Consider the following 15,201-nt stretch of genomic DNA (forward strand, 5'->3'; position numbering starts at 1 on the left):
GCTGTGGAAGGGATGGAATCCGGACTGGAATGGTTCAAAGAGATTGCTAATTTCAAGAGAATGGAAGGTTGACGTTGTTAGATATTCAGCATTGAAGAGTCAGGAGACTGGAGTTCGGCGTTGACTGGAGTTTATTTACACTGTAGCGGCTTAACCTTATTCGAACTCGTTCTGATTAATAATGGTTTGACTAATGATAATAATTGTTATTATTAGGATTGACTTAAATGGCAAAACCTTAACAATTAATTAGAGAGTGAATACTGTCACCGCTACATGAGTTCTTCAGGATTTTCAGACTCTTAATGAACAAACTCCACACACTGTTATTTCAAATAATGGAAATATTTTATGAAGAGAAAAGACAATATTTAATTAATATAGCACAATCTCAAAATTTCATGACATCAATGCAGGTGAAACCGATTCTAATTTAAAGATATGCTAGGCGATAAGGCTTGTGACTAATGTGTTGCTAAATGAGATTTAATTAATGTAAACATTTATCAAGAGACTTAATTAGGCATCAGCTTCTGAAAAATGAGTAATTTATGCTTGCTTACTCTTGTTGCTATTGTAACCAAGCCGCTGGGTCCAATCTCCGTTCTCCAGGTCTTGGCTTCCTGTCCTCCCCGTGTCACTGAAGGTAGGCTTGTTAGGGAAGGTATTCCTTCCAGGATGAGTCAGCCACTCTTGGCCTTAGACGGTGTGACATCGGTCGGGGGATTCCCTTCACAGAGGACCGCTGGCCTGGCTGGATCATCCCCGGAGTGAGGGGGGCGTCGAGAGTAGCTCGCTGTTTCCTCAAGTCCTCAGAAGCGACGCCCTCAGAAGTCAGGGTATAACACTAACATATCAGCTATCAACTAATCTCAGGGGTGGTATCTTATTCTGGCCAAAATAAGTTTCACCTGCTTTGATCAGTCGTAAAATTAAAACTTTGATTGGGCGACAAACATGAACACAAATAAACAAAGAAAAGATTACTGAAAATTTCTCGACGTTACTCTGTATTTTCTGTATCACACTGCAAACTGGCACAAGGCATCCCTTGAGCGTTGAGTGAGGTCCTCTATAAAGTTTGTTGAAGAATCTTGTCAGCGTAATGAAGAAGAAGAGCGTTGCACAAAGAGAAGAGTGAAGAGAGAGCGACGTGAAGAGCATAAGAGAATGTAGCGGAAAAGAGCGAAGCGAAAAAGAGTAGAACAGAGCGAGCTTAGAGACGGGCACTCCTTTTTCAGATGTGGCGCGGTCATGCCCATTTGGGAGGTCTCCTTTCTTTGATTGGATCCTGGGTCTGAGGCTCACGTGACTTGTTTCACGTTTCAGAGAGGGAAGAGAGTCACGTATACATAGAAAACTGAATAGAGTAAAAAATACTTATACATACTTGTGGTATAGCATAATGAGTGTCCTGGATTATTTTTATCAAATATCTATGTATATATATCTTGGGTATTTTATGATCACATCCCATTACAATATTATGCTAGTTTAGAAACTAATTTGTTTTCCTAATCAGAGACAGAAATTTTCCTTCATGATTGAAACAGTAATACACATCACTTCATTAGTTAGTAGACATTAACTTGAAAATAACAGAGAGTAACATTCATACATATTGCATAAACATGTTAATAAACACTCGATGCGTCCGTTATGGATTTAAAGGGTGGCAGGGCGAAACGTGATTTCGCAAATGTCCACTTGTTGGTCCATGCTATTTGTTTGGTTTGGATCGGGGTTGCAGGAGTTCAGTGCAAGGTCAATTCTGGGGCCACATGTTGATTTTGCATAAGATAAGGAGTCGCCATCTTGACGCCGAGGGCCATAAACGGGTGCTTTTTAATCCTGGTCTTTAACACCTTGTTTGATCTTTGGCTTAAAAGCATCATAAACTGGTTCTGTTTTCTTCACATTCTTGGAGGAGACGGGGGGGTCACTGGAAGGTGTCCTGCTCAGTCTTTGGTGTAGACATATGTGTGTGCGTGAGTGTGTGTGTGTGTGTGGGGGGGGGGGTGCAGAGTCTCTCAGCACACAAGCATTCTGTGGAATGTGGGATTCTGTTCCAAAAAATCCTTATCAGAGTGGAGAGTCTTTCATTCAGAACTTTTCATTTCTTTATTCGATCCATACTCCACTACAACACATATACAGGATCAAGTACAAACCAGATTCCAAAAAAGATGGACACTAAACAAATTGTGAATAAAAACTGAATTCAATGATGTGGAGGTGCCAACATCTAATATTATATTCAGAATAGAACACAAATCACAGATCAAAAGTTTAAACTGAGAGAATGTATCATTTTAAGGGAAAAATATGTTGTTTTAAAATTTCATGGCATAAAAAATCCCAAAAAAGTTATGACAAGACCATTTTTTACCACTGTGTGGCATCCCCCCTTCTTCTTACAACACTCAACAGATGTCTGGGGACAGAGGAGACCAGTTTCTCAAGTTTAGAAATAGGAATGCTCTCCCATTCATGTCTAATAACTCTAACTCATCTCTAACTGCTCAATCGTCTTGGGCCTTCTTTGTCACACCTTCCTCTTTATGATTGCCCAAATGTTCTCTATAGGTGAAAGATCTGGACTGCAGGCTGGCCATTTCAGTACCCGGATCCTTCTCCTACGTAGCCATGATGTTTTGATTGCTGCAGAATGTGGTCTGGCATTATCTTGTTGAAAAATGCAGGGTCTTCCCTGAAAGAGATGACGTCTATATGGGAGCATATGTTGTTCTAGAACCTGAACATAGTTCTCTGCATTATGGTGCCTTTCCAGACATGCAAGCTGCCCATGCCACAAGCACTCATGCAACCCCATACCATCAGTGATGCAGGCTTCTGAACGGAGCGTTGATAATAACTTGGGTTATCCTTGTCCTCTCTGGTTCGGATGACATGGCGTCCCAGTGTTCCATAAAGAACTTCAAATCGTGACTCATCTGACCACAGAACAGTCTTCCATTTTTCCACACTCCATTTTAAAAGACCCCTGGCCCAGTGCACACATCTGAGCTTGTGGAGCTTGCTTAGAAATGGCTTCCTCTTTGTACTGTAGAGTTTCAGCTGGCAACGGCGGATGGCACGGTAGATTGTGTTCACTGACAATGCTTTCTGGAAGTATTCCTGAGTCCATTCTGTTATTTCCTTGACAGTGGCATTCCTGTTTGAGGGGCAGTGATGTTTAAGGGCCCGGAGATCACGAGCATCCAGTAGAGTTTTACGGAGAGTCTCTCCAGCTGACGCCCAGTCTGCTTCATGGTGCGTAATTCATTAGTGTAACAGGGAGAAGAAGAAATAAACGTCACCATTCTAGATTTCACATGGTCTAGGGTATTAAGAATCTTAAAGAGTGTAGAATTTAACAGTGTGGCATGTTCCTCAGGAGAAGGTGGCGTGGGGGGCGGAATCAATAGGAAAATTACTGGTAATAGAATGGTTAATAATAGGACAATCTACAGAATGTATCTTACGAAAGAAAATGCATCTTGAAGCGGATGCAAGATAAATTGGAATTGGTATTTTTGCATTGTATCATACATCAGGAGGTGTTGTGTAATTCAGTGCTATAAATGAACTATGTCACTGATATGTAACTAAAGTAGTTCACTTCATCAGGGCAAGAGCACAGAATCACAGACAGTTTGAAGCAGTTGTGGAGGAGCATGAGACTGAACATGGTGACATAGGCTACCACACAGCTGTCAGATGGCTCTGTCTGGGCAAGGTGATTAAAAGAGTGTGGGACCTGAGAGCAGAGATTCTAGAGTTTATGACAAGAAAGGCAAAGACATCCCAGAGCTCTCAGATGCAGACTGGATGGCAGATCTCGCAATTGACTTCAAAACAATTGAGAGTGAAGTGTATATTTCTTCTCCTTTTACTTGCAGTGTGGATAACACACACATTGATGTTCAGCTTGATCTCATCGACTGTGTGACACACTACTGGCAGAGCACGTCAAGTCAGTATCACTTCTGGATATTTATTCTTCTCCCAAAGTAGTTTTATCAAAATAGAGCTCATGCAGGAAACCCACGCGGACACGGGGAGAACACACATAACTCCTTAAGGACTGTCATCCACAGCGGGGCTCGAACCCATAACCCCAGGACCCTAGAGCTGTGACAGAGACACTACCTGTTGTTTTGGGGGTTTTACCTCTACTGTGATTGTTTACATTTTACATTATCATCATTATGGAGGCACGGTGGAGCAGCAGGAAGTGTCTCTATCACACAGCTTCAGGGTCCTGGAGGTTGTGGGTTCAAGTCCCGCTCTGGGTGACTGTCTGTGAGGAGTGTGGTGTGTTCTCCCTGTGTCTCTGTGGGTTTCCTCCGGGTGACTGTCTGTGAGGAGTGTGGTGTGTTCTCCCTGTGTCTGCGTGGGTTTCCTCCGGGTGACTGTCTGTGAGGAGTGTGGTGTGTTCTCCCTGTGTCTGCGTGGGTTTCCTCCGGGTGACTGACTGTGAGGAGTGTGGTGTGTTCTCCCTGTGTCTGCGTGGGTTTCCTCCGGGTGACTGTCTGTGAGGAGTGTGGTGTGTTCTCCCTGTGTCTGCGTGGGTTTCCTCCGGGTGACTGTCTGTGAGGAGTGTGGTGTGTTCTCCCTGTGTCTGCGTGGGTTTCCTCCGGGTGACTGTCTGTGAGGAGCGTGATGTGTTCTCCCCATGTCCGCATGGATTTTCTCTGGGTGCTTCCTACCACGGTCCAAAAACACATGTTGGTTAGTGGATTGGTGGCTCAAAAGTATCCCTAGGTGTGTATTCCTATTGTGTGTATCATCCTCCCCCTCAGCACCTGCAGTAGGGTGCAGCTGCAGCAGTGCAGTCTCTGTGCAGTCTCTGACTGAGGGAGGTTTTTGTACAACTCTATTTCACTGTGTGAACCAGCTACCAGTGATGCTATGGTAACTCTGACAGTAATAATCTCCTGCATCTTCAGTCTGGACGTTACTGATGGTCAGAGTGAAGTCAGATCCAGATCCACTGCCACTGAAACGATCTGAAACACCTGACTGTCTCCTGTTAGCCAAGTAGATCAGGAGTTTAGGAGCTTCTCCAGGTTTCTGCTGATACCAGGCAAGATAGTCACCATTAGAATCAGTGTAGACATTAGAGCTGGTTCTACAGTTGATGGTGACTGATTGTCCTGTAGAAACAGTTTTCACTGGAGGAGTCTGAGTCACAGTCACCTGACCACTGGACCCTAAAGGAAAATTAAATAAAATGTGTAAACAAATTATAATAAAAATAAAACTATTTACAATAGAGTAAGTAATATTTTTATTTAATTAAAAAGTATATTTTAAATAATACACAAGTTGGGTACTTTAGATGAAGTAGAATTTAATTATTTCATAATCTTTTAAATTATTTATGTTTGAGTTTAATTATTTAATAAATTGAACTGCTGTTTCTAAGGTTTGTTTACTGTAATTTCTAAAGGTAAATACATATACTATTTCTCCTCAGATGTATATATCTCTTGAAAAGGTAACTGAGTGTGTTACCTCTCGTCCAGAGCGCCAGTGTCCAGATGAAGATGGAGACCAAATCATGGTTGCTGTGGGTGAAGTTTGTGGGGCAGCAGCTCTCAGTCATGAAGTGTTAAACTCACAGGACTATAAACACTAGCAGAGCACTGAAGCATGGGCTCATGATGCAAAGAGGACCCTCTCTATGGAAATGAATGTATTTCCTCTATTTTAGTGTATCATGAGGGGAATGTTAAAAATATAATTGAATTATAAAAAATAATTTTGTTTACATATAATTTAATATAAGACTATAAAAAATACTATTTTAAATGTGAGTTTTTTTTTTTGTGTGTGTGTGTGTGAGAGTGTGTGTCACCCTGTGAAGGATTGGCACCCCAGCTCTGGGCCCACCACAACCCTGAACTGGATAAGCAGTTACAGATAATGAATGAATTAATTATCATTATTAATAATTAATAAAGAGTCATCACTGAGCGGCATCATCACTAAAACAGAACAATGAGACAGAACTAATAACGTTTGGTACAAGAACTAGATCCAAGCCCATAGGTAGTTATTTTAAAATTAATATTTCTGCATGTACTCATGTAGTAAAGCTAAAGAACACTGAAATACTATAAAAAGGACAAGAGGTTTCCACTGTGATGGAATTCAAAGATGAAATGATATACAAAGTTAGAGCTCTACAATTCAAAGATGAACATTTACAGTGAATAATGATATACATGCTGTCAGCTTTCACACTCACTTTGATCATTAGTTCCCCTCTGTGTTCCAATAGAATATCACACTTATCAAAAAAGACAGCTCTGGACTCTCCACAACCTTCAGGAGAAATCACATGGTTTTTAACAGTCCTAGGTCTGCTGTGGCTAATGGCAAATGGAGCAAAAATAAAATAAATAAAGAATATGTAAATAAATATTTAAATAAGAGTCTCTCCTCCACAGAGTGTGTTATTGTGTGTGAAGGAGTGGGTAACACTTTAAAATACAGCCTGCGTCTTAATGTGTACTTACCCAGAACTTACAATGTACCTTCACACATTTTATGGTGTACTTTCCCGTGATTTAAAGTGTATTTACTGAGTAGTTACAGTGTACCTTCCCATAGCTTCCTTATATGTGTCAGTACATCTAAAACACTTACCAGCCCGCGTTTTAACATGTACTTCCCTGACACTTACAGTGCATCTCCCCGTGTTTTATGGTGTACATTCTGGTATTTTAAAGGGAAATGTACCTCATACTTATAGTGCACCTTCACATCATTTACGGATTGTTTATATGCATCGGTAAATTTAAAATACTTACAGGTTCTTTCTGGTACTTAAATATTGGGGAGTATAAGAGTAATTTCTCTGAATTTATGGTGTACATTCTCTGTGCATGACAGTCATTGTTTATGTGTTTATTCAGAGGGCGAGCTTCACTCACATTCCAGGTATTTATCATGATTCTAATAAATGATATCTTGTACTTCACTGAGTGGACTATATAATGTAGTTCACTACAGTGAATAAATAAATAAATAAGCTTATTAGAGAAAGCTGTCAAAAGGGGCGGAGTTTCAATAGCCCTACCATGTGGGAAGTAGGCCGTTTCCCCACCTCTCGTTATAACATCGTGTTCAGAGCAGGTTTGGTGCCGCTCCTTAATTTTAGACCTGAAAATATATTATATGTTCTAACTGTCGACATAAATCACCTTAACACACTTATTTCCAACATCTAGGTATATACTGAGTATGTTTTGTGCAATTAAAAGGTGGTTTTATGTGTTTTACATATGTTTACTCTTACTCACGATGGAGTCTGAGGTGAGTTAAGGTGTCATTTAAGGTGGAATGTAAATTATCAAGTGAGATTACAGGTACTGATTGTTCATAGAACATTGTTTTGTGTATTTTGTTGAATATAATTATCTTAAATTGATATTTATTGACATTGTTTAACCATCTTTTGTGCACTTTGTGTAGACAAGGAAAATGAATGTTCCACATTACTGATGTGGGGTGTCTTTAATCCACTGGCAGAGCAAATCTTGAACACCACAACACAGAAGTAAAGCTCACTCCCTGTTGCTTGTGTGTATTTACAGAGTAAAATGGGATAATAGTTGTCCACTACATAATCCAGCCCACTCCCTGTAGTTTCACTGTAGTTATGGTGTAAGAAGGAGGGAACTGTGAGGAACTACATAATCCAGCCCATTCCCTGTTGTTTCCCTGTGCATTCAGTTATTTGTCTTTGGATGACAATCCTTCCATAGAGGTAACTTCTTTCTACTCGTCCTGTCATAAGCTGCTGCAGGACTGAACCTACAGACCTGGGAGGACATTTCAGTACAAAGCCAATGCTCATCATATTAATCAGAACCATACAATGAAGTACAAGACAATTAGAAGCATAATAAGAACCTGGAATGTGAGTGAAGCTTGCCTGCTGAATAAAAGCATAAAACAAAGTTCCCAATAGTTAAAGTACCAGTAGGAACAGGTAAGTATTTTATACTGATTCATATCAGTCTTAATCTGTACGTTATGGGAAGGTACACTGTAAGTATCCGTTTAAAACGCTGAGAAGACACACTGAGGTGATTGTGTCTCCTCCACAGAGTGTGTTATTGTGTGTGTGGAGGTGTGTGTTAGTGAGGTGTGTGTCTTTCCTCCACAGAGTGTGTTATTGTGTGTATCATCCTCCCCCTCAGCACCTGCAGTAGGGTGCAGCTGCAGCAGTGCAGTCTCTGTGCAGTCTCTGACTGAGGGAGGTTTTTGTACGACTCTATTTCACTGTGTGAACACTGAGCTACCACTGATGGCATGTCCACTCTGACAGTAATAATCTCCTGCATCTTCAGTCTGGACGTTACTGATGGTCAGAGTGAAGTCAGATCCAGATCCACTGCCACTGAAACGATCTGAAATACCTGACGGTCTAGTGGTAGCCACAGAGATCAGGAGTTTAGGAGCTTCTCCAGGTTTCTGCTGATACCAGGCCACACATGGAGGGGAACATGGAGGTGAAGGGTTGAATTTACAGTTGATGGTGACTGATCGTCCTGTAGAAACTGTTTGTCCTGAAGGACTCTGAGACACAGTCACCTGACCATTGGATCCTGAGAGGAAACATAAATCAGATAAAAATCACGTTGTAAATTGGAAATTTTAATGTTCATCATCATCAAACCATGGCACAGTTCTAATTTAATCATGTGTGTTACCTCTCGTCCAGAGCGCCAGTGTCCAGATGAAGATGGAGACCAAAGTCATGGTTGCTGTGGGTGAAGTTTGTGGGGCAGCAGCTCTCAGTCATGAAGTGTTAAACTCACAGGACTATAAACACTAGCAGAGCACTGAAGCATGGGCTCATGATGCAAAGTGGACCCTCTCTATGGAAATCATCTTTCTAACAACACTGAGGAAAGATCATCATATTTATTTGATATTGTTTGATCAAACATTTCTGCTCAGTGTGGAGTCTCATGTTTAAAATCCTAAACTCTAACTGTCTCTGCCTTTCATTTGAGGTTTTCTGCAGCTGCTACTGCGGCTCCATCTGTCTGGATCAGGGCTGGAGGACTTTTGGGTGGAGGAAACACAATGATAACAGTAAGAATCTTTTAAACTATTAATGAATGTTGAACAGTTTTCAACAGCAGCTCTAATTTTTACTGATTGAATTATTTATGAACACTTCTGATGAAAGTGAACATATAATCACCAACACAGAGAGTGGAGCATGTTTTTATTATTGTCATTAATTGGATCTGGTTTTAATATTAGTTGATATGATTGTATCTGTGATTGTAATTGGAATCTGAGATGAAAACATGTTTCTACATGTAGTTTTATACTTTTATATCAAGTGTTTGTCTGTTGTGGAAATACAAAAGAACAAAGTGTGTCCTGGGTTTAGATATTTTAATGTTTATAAAATAATCCTTGTTGAGAATCTGTAGCTTCTACAGTTTGGGAGTGTTTTCCATTATTAATAGCTGCAGAATCCATTAATATTGTGTTCTAGTTCAGAAATAGTGTGTGTAAAGGCTGAAGAGAGCGGTGTGTTTAGAGCAGGAGGTTTTTGTACGGCCAGTAAACGAGTTTGTATCACTGTGGGTCACTTTTGGTGGAGGAACAAAACTGGATGTTGGAAGTAAGTCCACTTTTACTCTTTATTCAAAAGGAATCTTTAATTAAAATGATTCTGGACAACAGTAGAGATGCACTTGATGATCTGAATAAATGATAATCCAAATGTGAATGTATTTAATTAGAACTGCTCTGATGTGTGGAGAGTGTGGAGCTTTAGGTTTCACCACCAGCTCCTGTTTCTGAACTGGATTTCTTTTCTTTAAAATACAAATATTTCCTAAAGGTTTCCTGTGAAGTGTTCAGTGATGACATTTCTTTTTAAAAAGATCAAATGTAAAGCTGGATTGTAGAGTCAGTGTTGGGTGATTAGAGCCGTTCTGTCTCCATCTGGACGCCACAATGTGGAGGTTATTATGAGCAGTGTTTTCTGTTCTAAAGCTTTGAAGACGTAGTACATGGAGACTGCAGCTTGATTTAGTTATTGATTATTCACTGTTTTGGAGGAAATCAAATCATGTTTTAAACTTTCACATCATGGGATGTGTGTAATGTTACAATTATAATGAATTAAATGAAAGAAATAGTTTTAAAAGTATTCTGAATGAAATGTATCTATTAATGTAATTGTAAATATTAGTTCATATTTGAAGCGGTTCAGTTTAAGGTTATAATTAGAGCGTTATTTTAATGCTTCACTGAACTCAGTTCTGCTCTGTTAGAAAAACAGTTATATGCAAATGTTTGGGGACGCCTGGTGAAATCATAATGTTCTGTAGATGTTTGTAAGTGAAAACTCTGTAATATTTAATGAAACTGAAATCCTCCTCTGAATGTAATTGTAAATATGAGTTTATATGTGAAAGTGGTTGAGTTGAAGGTTGTAATTAGAGTGTGATTTTTACTGCATCACTGAAGTCATTTGTGCTGTGTTAGAAATACGGGAAATGAAACTGTGTGTGTGTATGTGTCTGTGTGTGTCCTAGCTGTGACCCGCCCCACCCTCACAGTCCTGCCCCCCTCCAGTCTGGGGCAGGGGGAGACCACACTGGTGTGTTTGGCTAACAAGGGCTTCCCCTCAGACTGGAAGCTGAGCTGGAAGGTGGGTGGAACCCCTCTGACCTCTGGGTTTAGTCAGAGTCCTGGGCTTCTGCAGAAGGACACTGGCCTCTACAGCTGGAGCAGCACCCTGACCCTCCAGGAGGACGAGTGGATGAAGAAGACAGTGACCTGTGAGGCCACCAAAGGAGGCCAGACTACTGTCAGTGAAACACTGAAGAGAGATCAGTGCACTGGACAGTGAGGGTCCACAACTGTGTTGGAGCTGATAGAGCTCCTCTTCATCTTCAGTGTGTTCAAACATGTCTCTGATTAATGCTCAGATCTTCACATCAGCTTCTGGAGCAGCTCAGTACAGAGTTACACTCGCTATATATACACTCTTACACTCTCTTGTTGATTATTTGTCAGTCTTTACCTGCAATCATTAATTTTTCTTTAAACAAAACAATGCTTCATACATTTTTAAAAAACAATAAAGCATTTAAATCAACACAAAATGTGTGATTTGTCATTTTTAACTCCTCTTTAAATTTTTACTGAAACAGGTGAGTGTTAACGTCCACTTTGAACTGACAGAAGGGGGAGACTGATAAAGTTATTTCAAGAATTCACTAATTAATGAAAGTTCAGAATTCCTGAATGTTCCTTAACCATCAAAAGTCAGAAATATGATCAAAAGCCTAAGACCAGAAAATAATAGTGATATAAATGAACAGATATCAGTTCAAAAGTCTGCTTCCCTCTGTTCTGAAATACATTTACTACCAGAGCCACAGGCTGTGCATTTACACAAATCTGTCTGCACACAGCTACCAGTCCTACAGCAACTACACCTTCTCACGTCAATCACAAACAGAGACTGAGTCGACTCCAAGAGTTCAGATTCTCTGAGTGATTCACCAAGATTTGATCCTGACTCCCAGACACTTGTAGGATTGATTCTTTGGGAGTCGATTCCTCTTCATTAAATCTGTTCATTTTGACTCTATTCCACCACTCTCACTGTGTACAGAGACACTACTCAGCAGGACGGCTTTAGAACAATAATCTGAATATAATTGTGGATATTTCAGAGCAGTATCTGCCCCATGTCGTTAGAAAGAGGGGTTTAGTCGACAGAAATGAAGAGTTGACTCCAGACGTTTAAGAGCAGAATCTCCTCACACTCCTAAAAGAAAACCCTGTTTCTTCCCCATAATCCTTCAACACACTGGGGCTGGGTCTTTGTGCTGTGTGTAAAATGATTTCAGACTGTGACTCTAGAGCTGTCCTTCTTAGCAGCAGCTCTGTGAACAGAGAGAAGAGTGACCACAGCCCCAGAAACAGACGGAGCATTCTCTTGATTCTTATTAAGATTTTCTATTTACAAATCAGAAATCAGATCACGGGTTGTTTTCCTTTTTCCATTTTCCATTTAAACATGAAAATCAAATGGAGAAAAGGTACACAGACCCAACAAACATATAGCTATAATTTAATTATGAATATAAGAGTCACACTTGTACAGACACAGAGTCTCGGGTTGTCCAGCCCTGGTCTAATGTCCTGAATGTCCACCCTGATCCCTAAAAGACCTCCTCTGCTACATTTGTGTATGTTCTGAGCAGGGTTTTTATCCTCTAAGGTCTCATTTTATCCTGTTCTCTGCACATGTTCTCCAGTTCTACCAGACTGTCTCATGTCCTTTATTTAAAGATTTTCTCTCATGTTCGAGTCTGGAGTCTGAGAAGGACATGGATAAACACCCATCTTATTTTTAAACACATGCTTCATGTGACTTCGCTTTATGACTTGGATCATTCTCTTGGTGCAGTGTCCATCATGATGTCATTAGATCTCATCATATTTTTATATTATCTGTGTTCTTTATTAATTTGATGTTATCACACTCCAGTCTTACTCTCTTGTGTCTAGAAGTAAACAATGGTTTCCTGAGTGTCTTTAACCTAAAGAATCCAGACATTTTTACACTGTGCTTCACTGTGGAGATGTGGACCTACATTTCATTTCCCTGTTTGCTGTTTGTTTTGGATTGTGGCAGAAGTCTAAAACAGTATTATTTAGTTATTTTTATTGATCTTCCACATCTTGGTAAATTCTCCATGTCCATGTTTCTTCTATGAACTATGACCTTGTCGCTGTCAGCAAGCAGTTTGAGCTGCCCGTTATCTACTGCAGTTATAACCTCAAGTCTACTCTAACACATCTGATGTCACTCTTTTAGGGTTCAGCGCTGTCATTAATTTCAGACACACATTTATACTTAATCCACTTTAATAATGTCATTGTTTATCAGAGGGATTGTGATGTTTGAGCTAACATTTAGAGATACATTTTGACTGAAAGTGAGCTGTTAAAATTAGGATTACACAGTGAGGTGTGTGCATTGTTCCATGGTGATGTTAATTGAGAATTGTCTTGATGAGAATCTCAGCACTTGATCAGGATCATTGTCTGAGATCCAGTGTATTATCTGTATCTTATCAGTTCAATATCTGATACATCATCTACATGAGAACAATATACACAGTCTGATCAGAATAGTACGACCACCTCCTTGTTTCTACACTCACTGTCCATTCTCTCAGCTCCACTGACCACACAGGAGCACTTTGTAGTTCTACAATTACAGACTGTAGTCCAGCTCTGCATACTTTGTTAGCCCCCTTTCACCCTGCTCTTCAGTGGTCAGGACCCCCTGATCATTGTTTGTTCATATAGTGACATCACAGAGAAACACAGTATTATTGTGTAGTTAAAAGCTCAATAATCTGAACTGTGCTTTAATCTTGAGCAGTGTCTTGGTGAGGAATAAAATCTCAGTGCTTCTTCATCATACAGTTCACTAAAAAGTACAATCTCTTTTGTTAAAATTGGGAGTAGCTGTAGATTCAGTGCGGTGCTGAGTGATGTGTTGAGTGTGACTGACTGAAACAAGCTGAACATTTTTGGACAGATGCAGAATCATCATGAACCCCAGACAGACGGCTTTAAGGATGGATAGAAATGGACAGGTTTTGGAAGAACAATGTTTCTAATATTATACAAAAACACACAGATTAAGAAGATCTAACTGTAGAAGAACTGACATAATGTTAGACCAGAGCAAAGGTCACTGTAGGTCAGTGGTGTAACATCAGTAGATCACTTGTTTGAATTAATCTCAACAGTTAATTTAGAAACTTTACATGCGTTGGTAGGTGGATTAGCGAATTAAAATGTGTCCAGAGGTGTGTGTATGAATGAATGTGTAAGGGTATGAGTTGGACATGTTGGAGAAGTGTTGAGTCGGACAGGTCTGAGAACCCTCAAGTCGGACAAGTTGACTAAATGAAGCTGAACATTTGGTGAAGGTGCTGCTCTATTCTGGGAGAAAGAGGACGACTCAGGACTTTTCATGTAAATCTGAGTTTCACCTCACTGTTCTCTCTCTCTCTCTCTCTCTCTCTCTCTCTCTCTCTCTCTCTCTTTACTGATGTGTGTAAAATGCTGTGTTGAGTTCAGTTGTTTGGAGTTGTTTGGAACTGTCATAGTGTCATACTCCTAGTGTTTCATTTGTTATTTAATTGCTAAATCAAGTCTTTCATGGGTGACACCACCTTGTAACAGAAATTATCCAGAACACGTGAAGCCTTGAGAATCCAGGATTCAAATTAAAATGGGTTTGATCGAGTTTGTCCAACACAGAAATGATGTGAGTTCACAGGGTATATATAGAGCTGAGGGGAGGAGTTCACATTTTATGTTTTCTTTAAATTATGTTATTATACAACTTCAATTATAGCAGTTATATCCCACCTTCAGGTTAAATATTAATTACAACATAGGAGTCTCTCCCTGGAAATTATGTAACAAATAAGTGATCTGACCTCTCTGATTTTTATGTGGCTTCTTTCACATCATCACAGTAGTGATGCAATATTTAGTAAGAAGCAGAAAATCTGTTATAGAATTAAAGGGAGCCAAACATTTGTATTAAAAAGTTATTAACACTTTTTATTTCAGAAGTAATCTTGGGAGAACACACAGTAGTGTATCTCAGCCTAAAATAAGCATATAACAAACACATTTACACAGATGAAGTATAGTCATTGTTATGAAGTTATATTTTATTAATGTTTAGGTAATGTCTTCAAACCATGAGCATAGTGTTGAAGGGAGGATTTCTTTTTTTTTTTTTTTTACTATAGTTATCTGTTTAATGTTACAGTAGAATACATTTATGTAACACCTGTAGGACACACATGTATCCCCCATCCCCTGGGTTTTGCAATCAGTCTGTATACTGCATGATAAAATACATGTTAGAATGTTCTCTCTCATATTTTCTTAATCACTTGTGAGAGAAAATATGTCTGTCCAGTGGCTTTTCTCTAAAATAAAAGTTTATTTAATCATACAAAAATATTTTTTTATAGATTCAAAAATGCCAGGAAGAATCAGGCCACTTCATTATGCCATCCATCCATCATGTGACCACAAATACCAAGAAAACTAGTCAGCTAGAGCAGAAGTACATTGATTGTAAGGGTGGGTACATAG

General features: G+C 39.6%; 1 gene segment (V, D, J or C); it reads left to right on the forward strand.

Annotated features, from left to right (window-relative positions):
- The first annotated feature begins 9,108 nt into the window (after positions 1-9,108).
- On the forward strand, positions 9,109-11,104 carry LOC136694875 (Ig kappa chain b5 variant C region-like). The segment is given in 3 exon segments: positions 9,109-9,117; positions 9,562-9,661; positions 10,584-11,104. Coding segments are annotated over 3 exon segments (426 nt in total).
- Positions 11,105-15,201: the final 4,097 nt, after the last annotated feature.

The sequence above is a fragment of the Hoplias malabaricus genome, chromosome 4, assembly GCF_029633855.1.
Source record: "Hoplias malabaricus isolate fHopMal1 chromosome 4, fHopMal1.hap1, whole genome shotgun sequence".
NCBI lineage: Eukaryota > Metazoa > Chordata > Actinopteri > Characiformes > Erythrinidae > Hoplias > Hoplias malabaricus.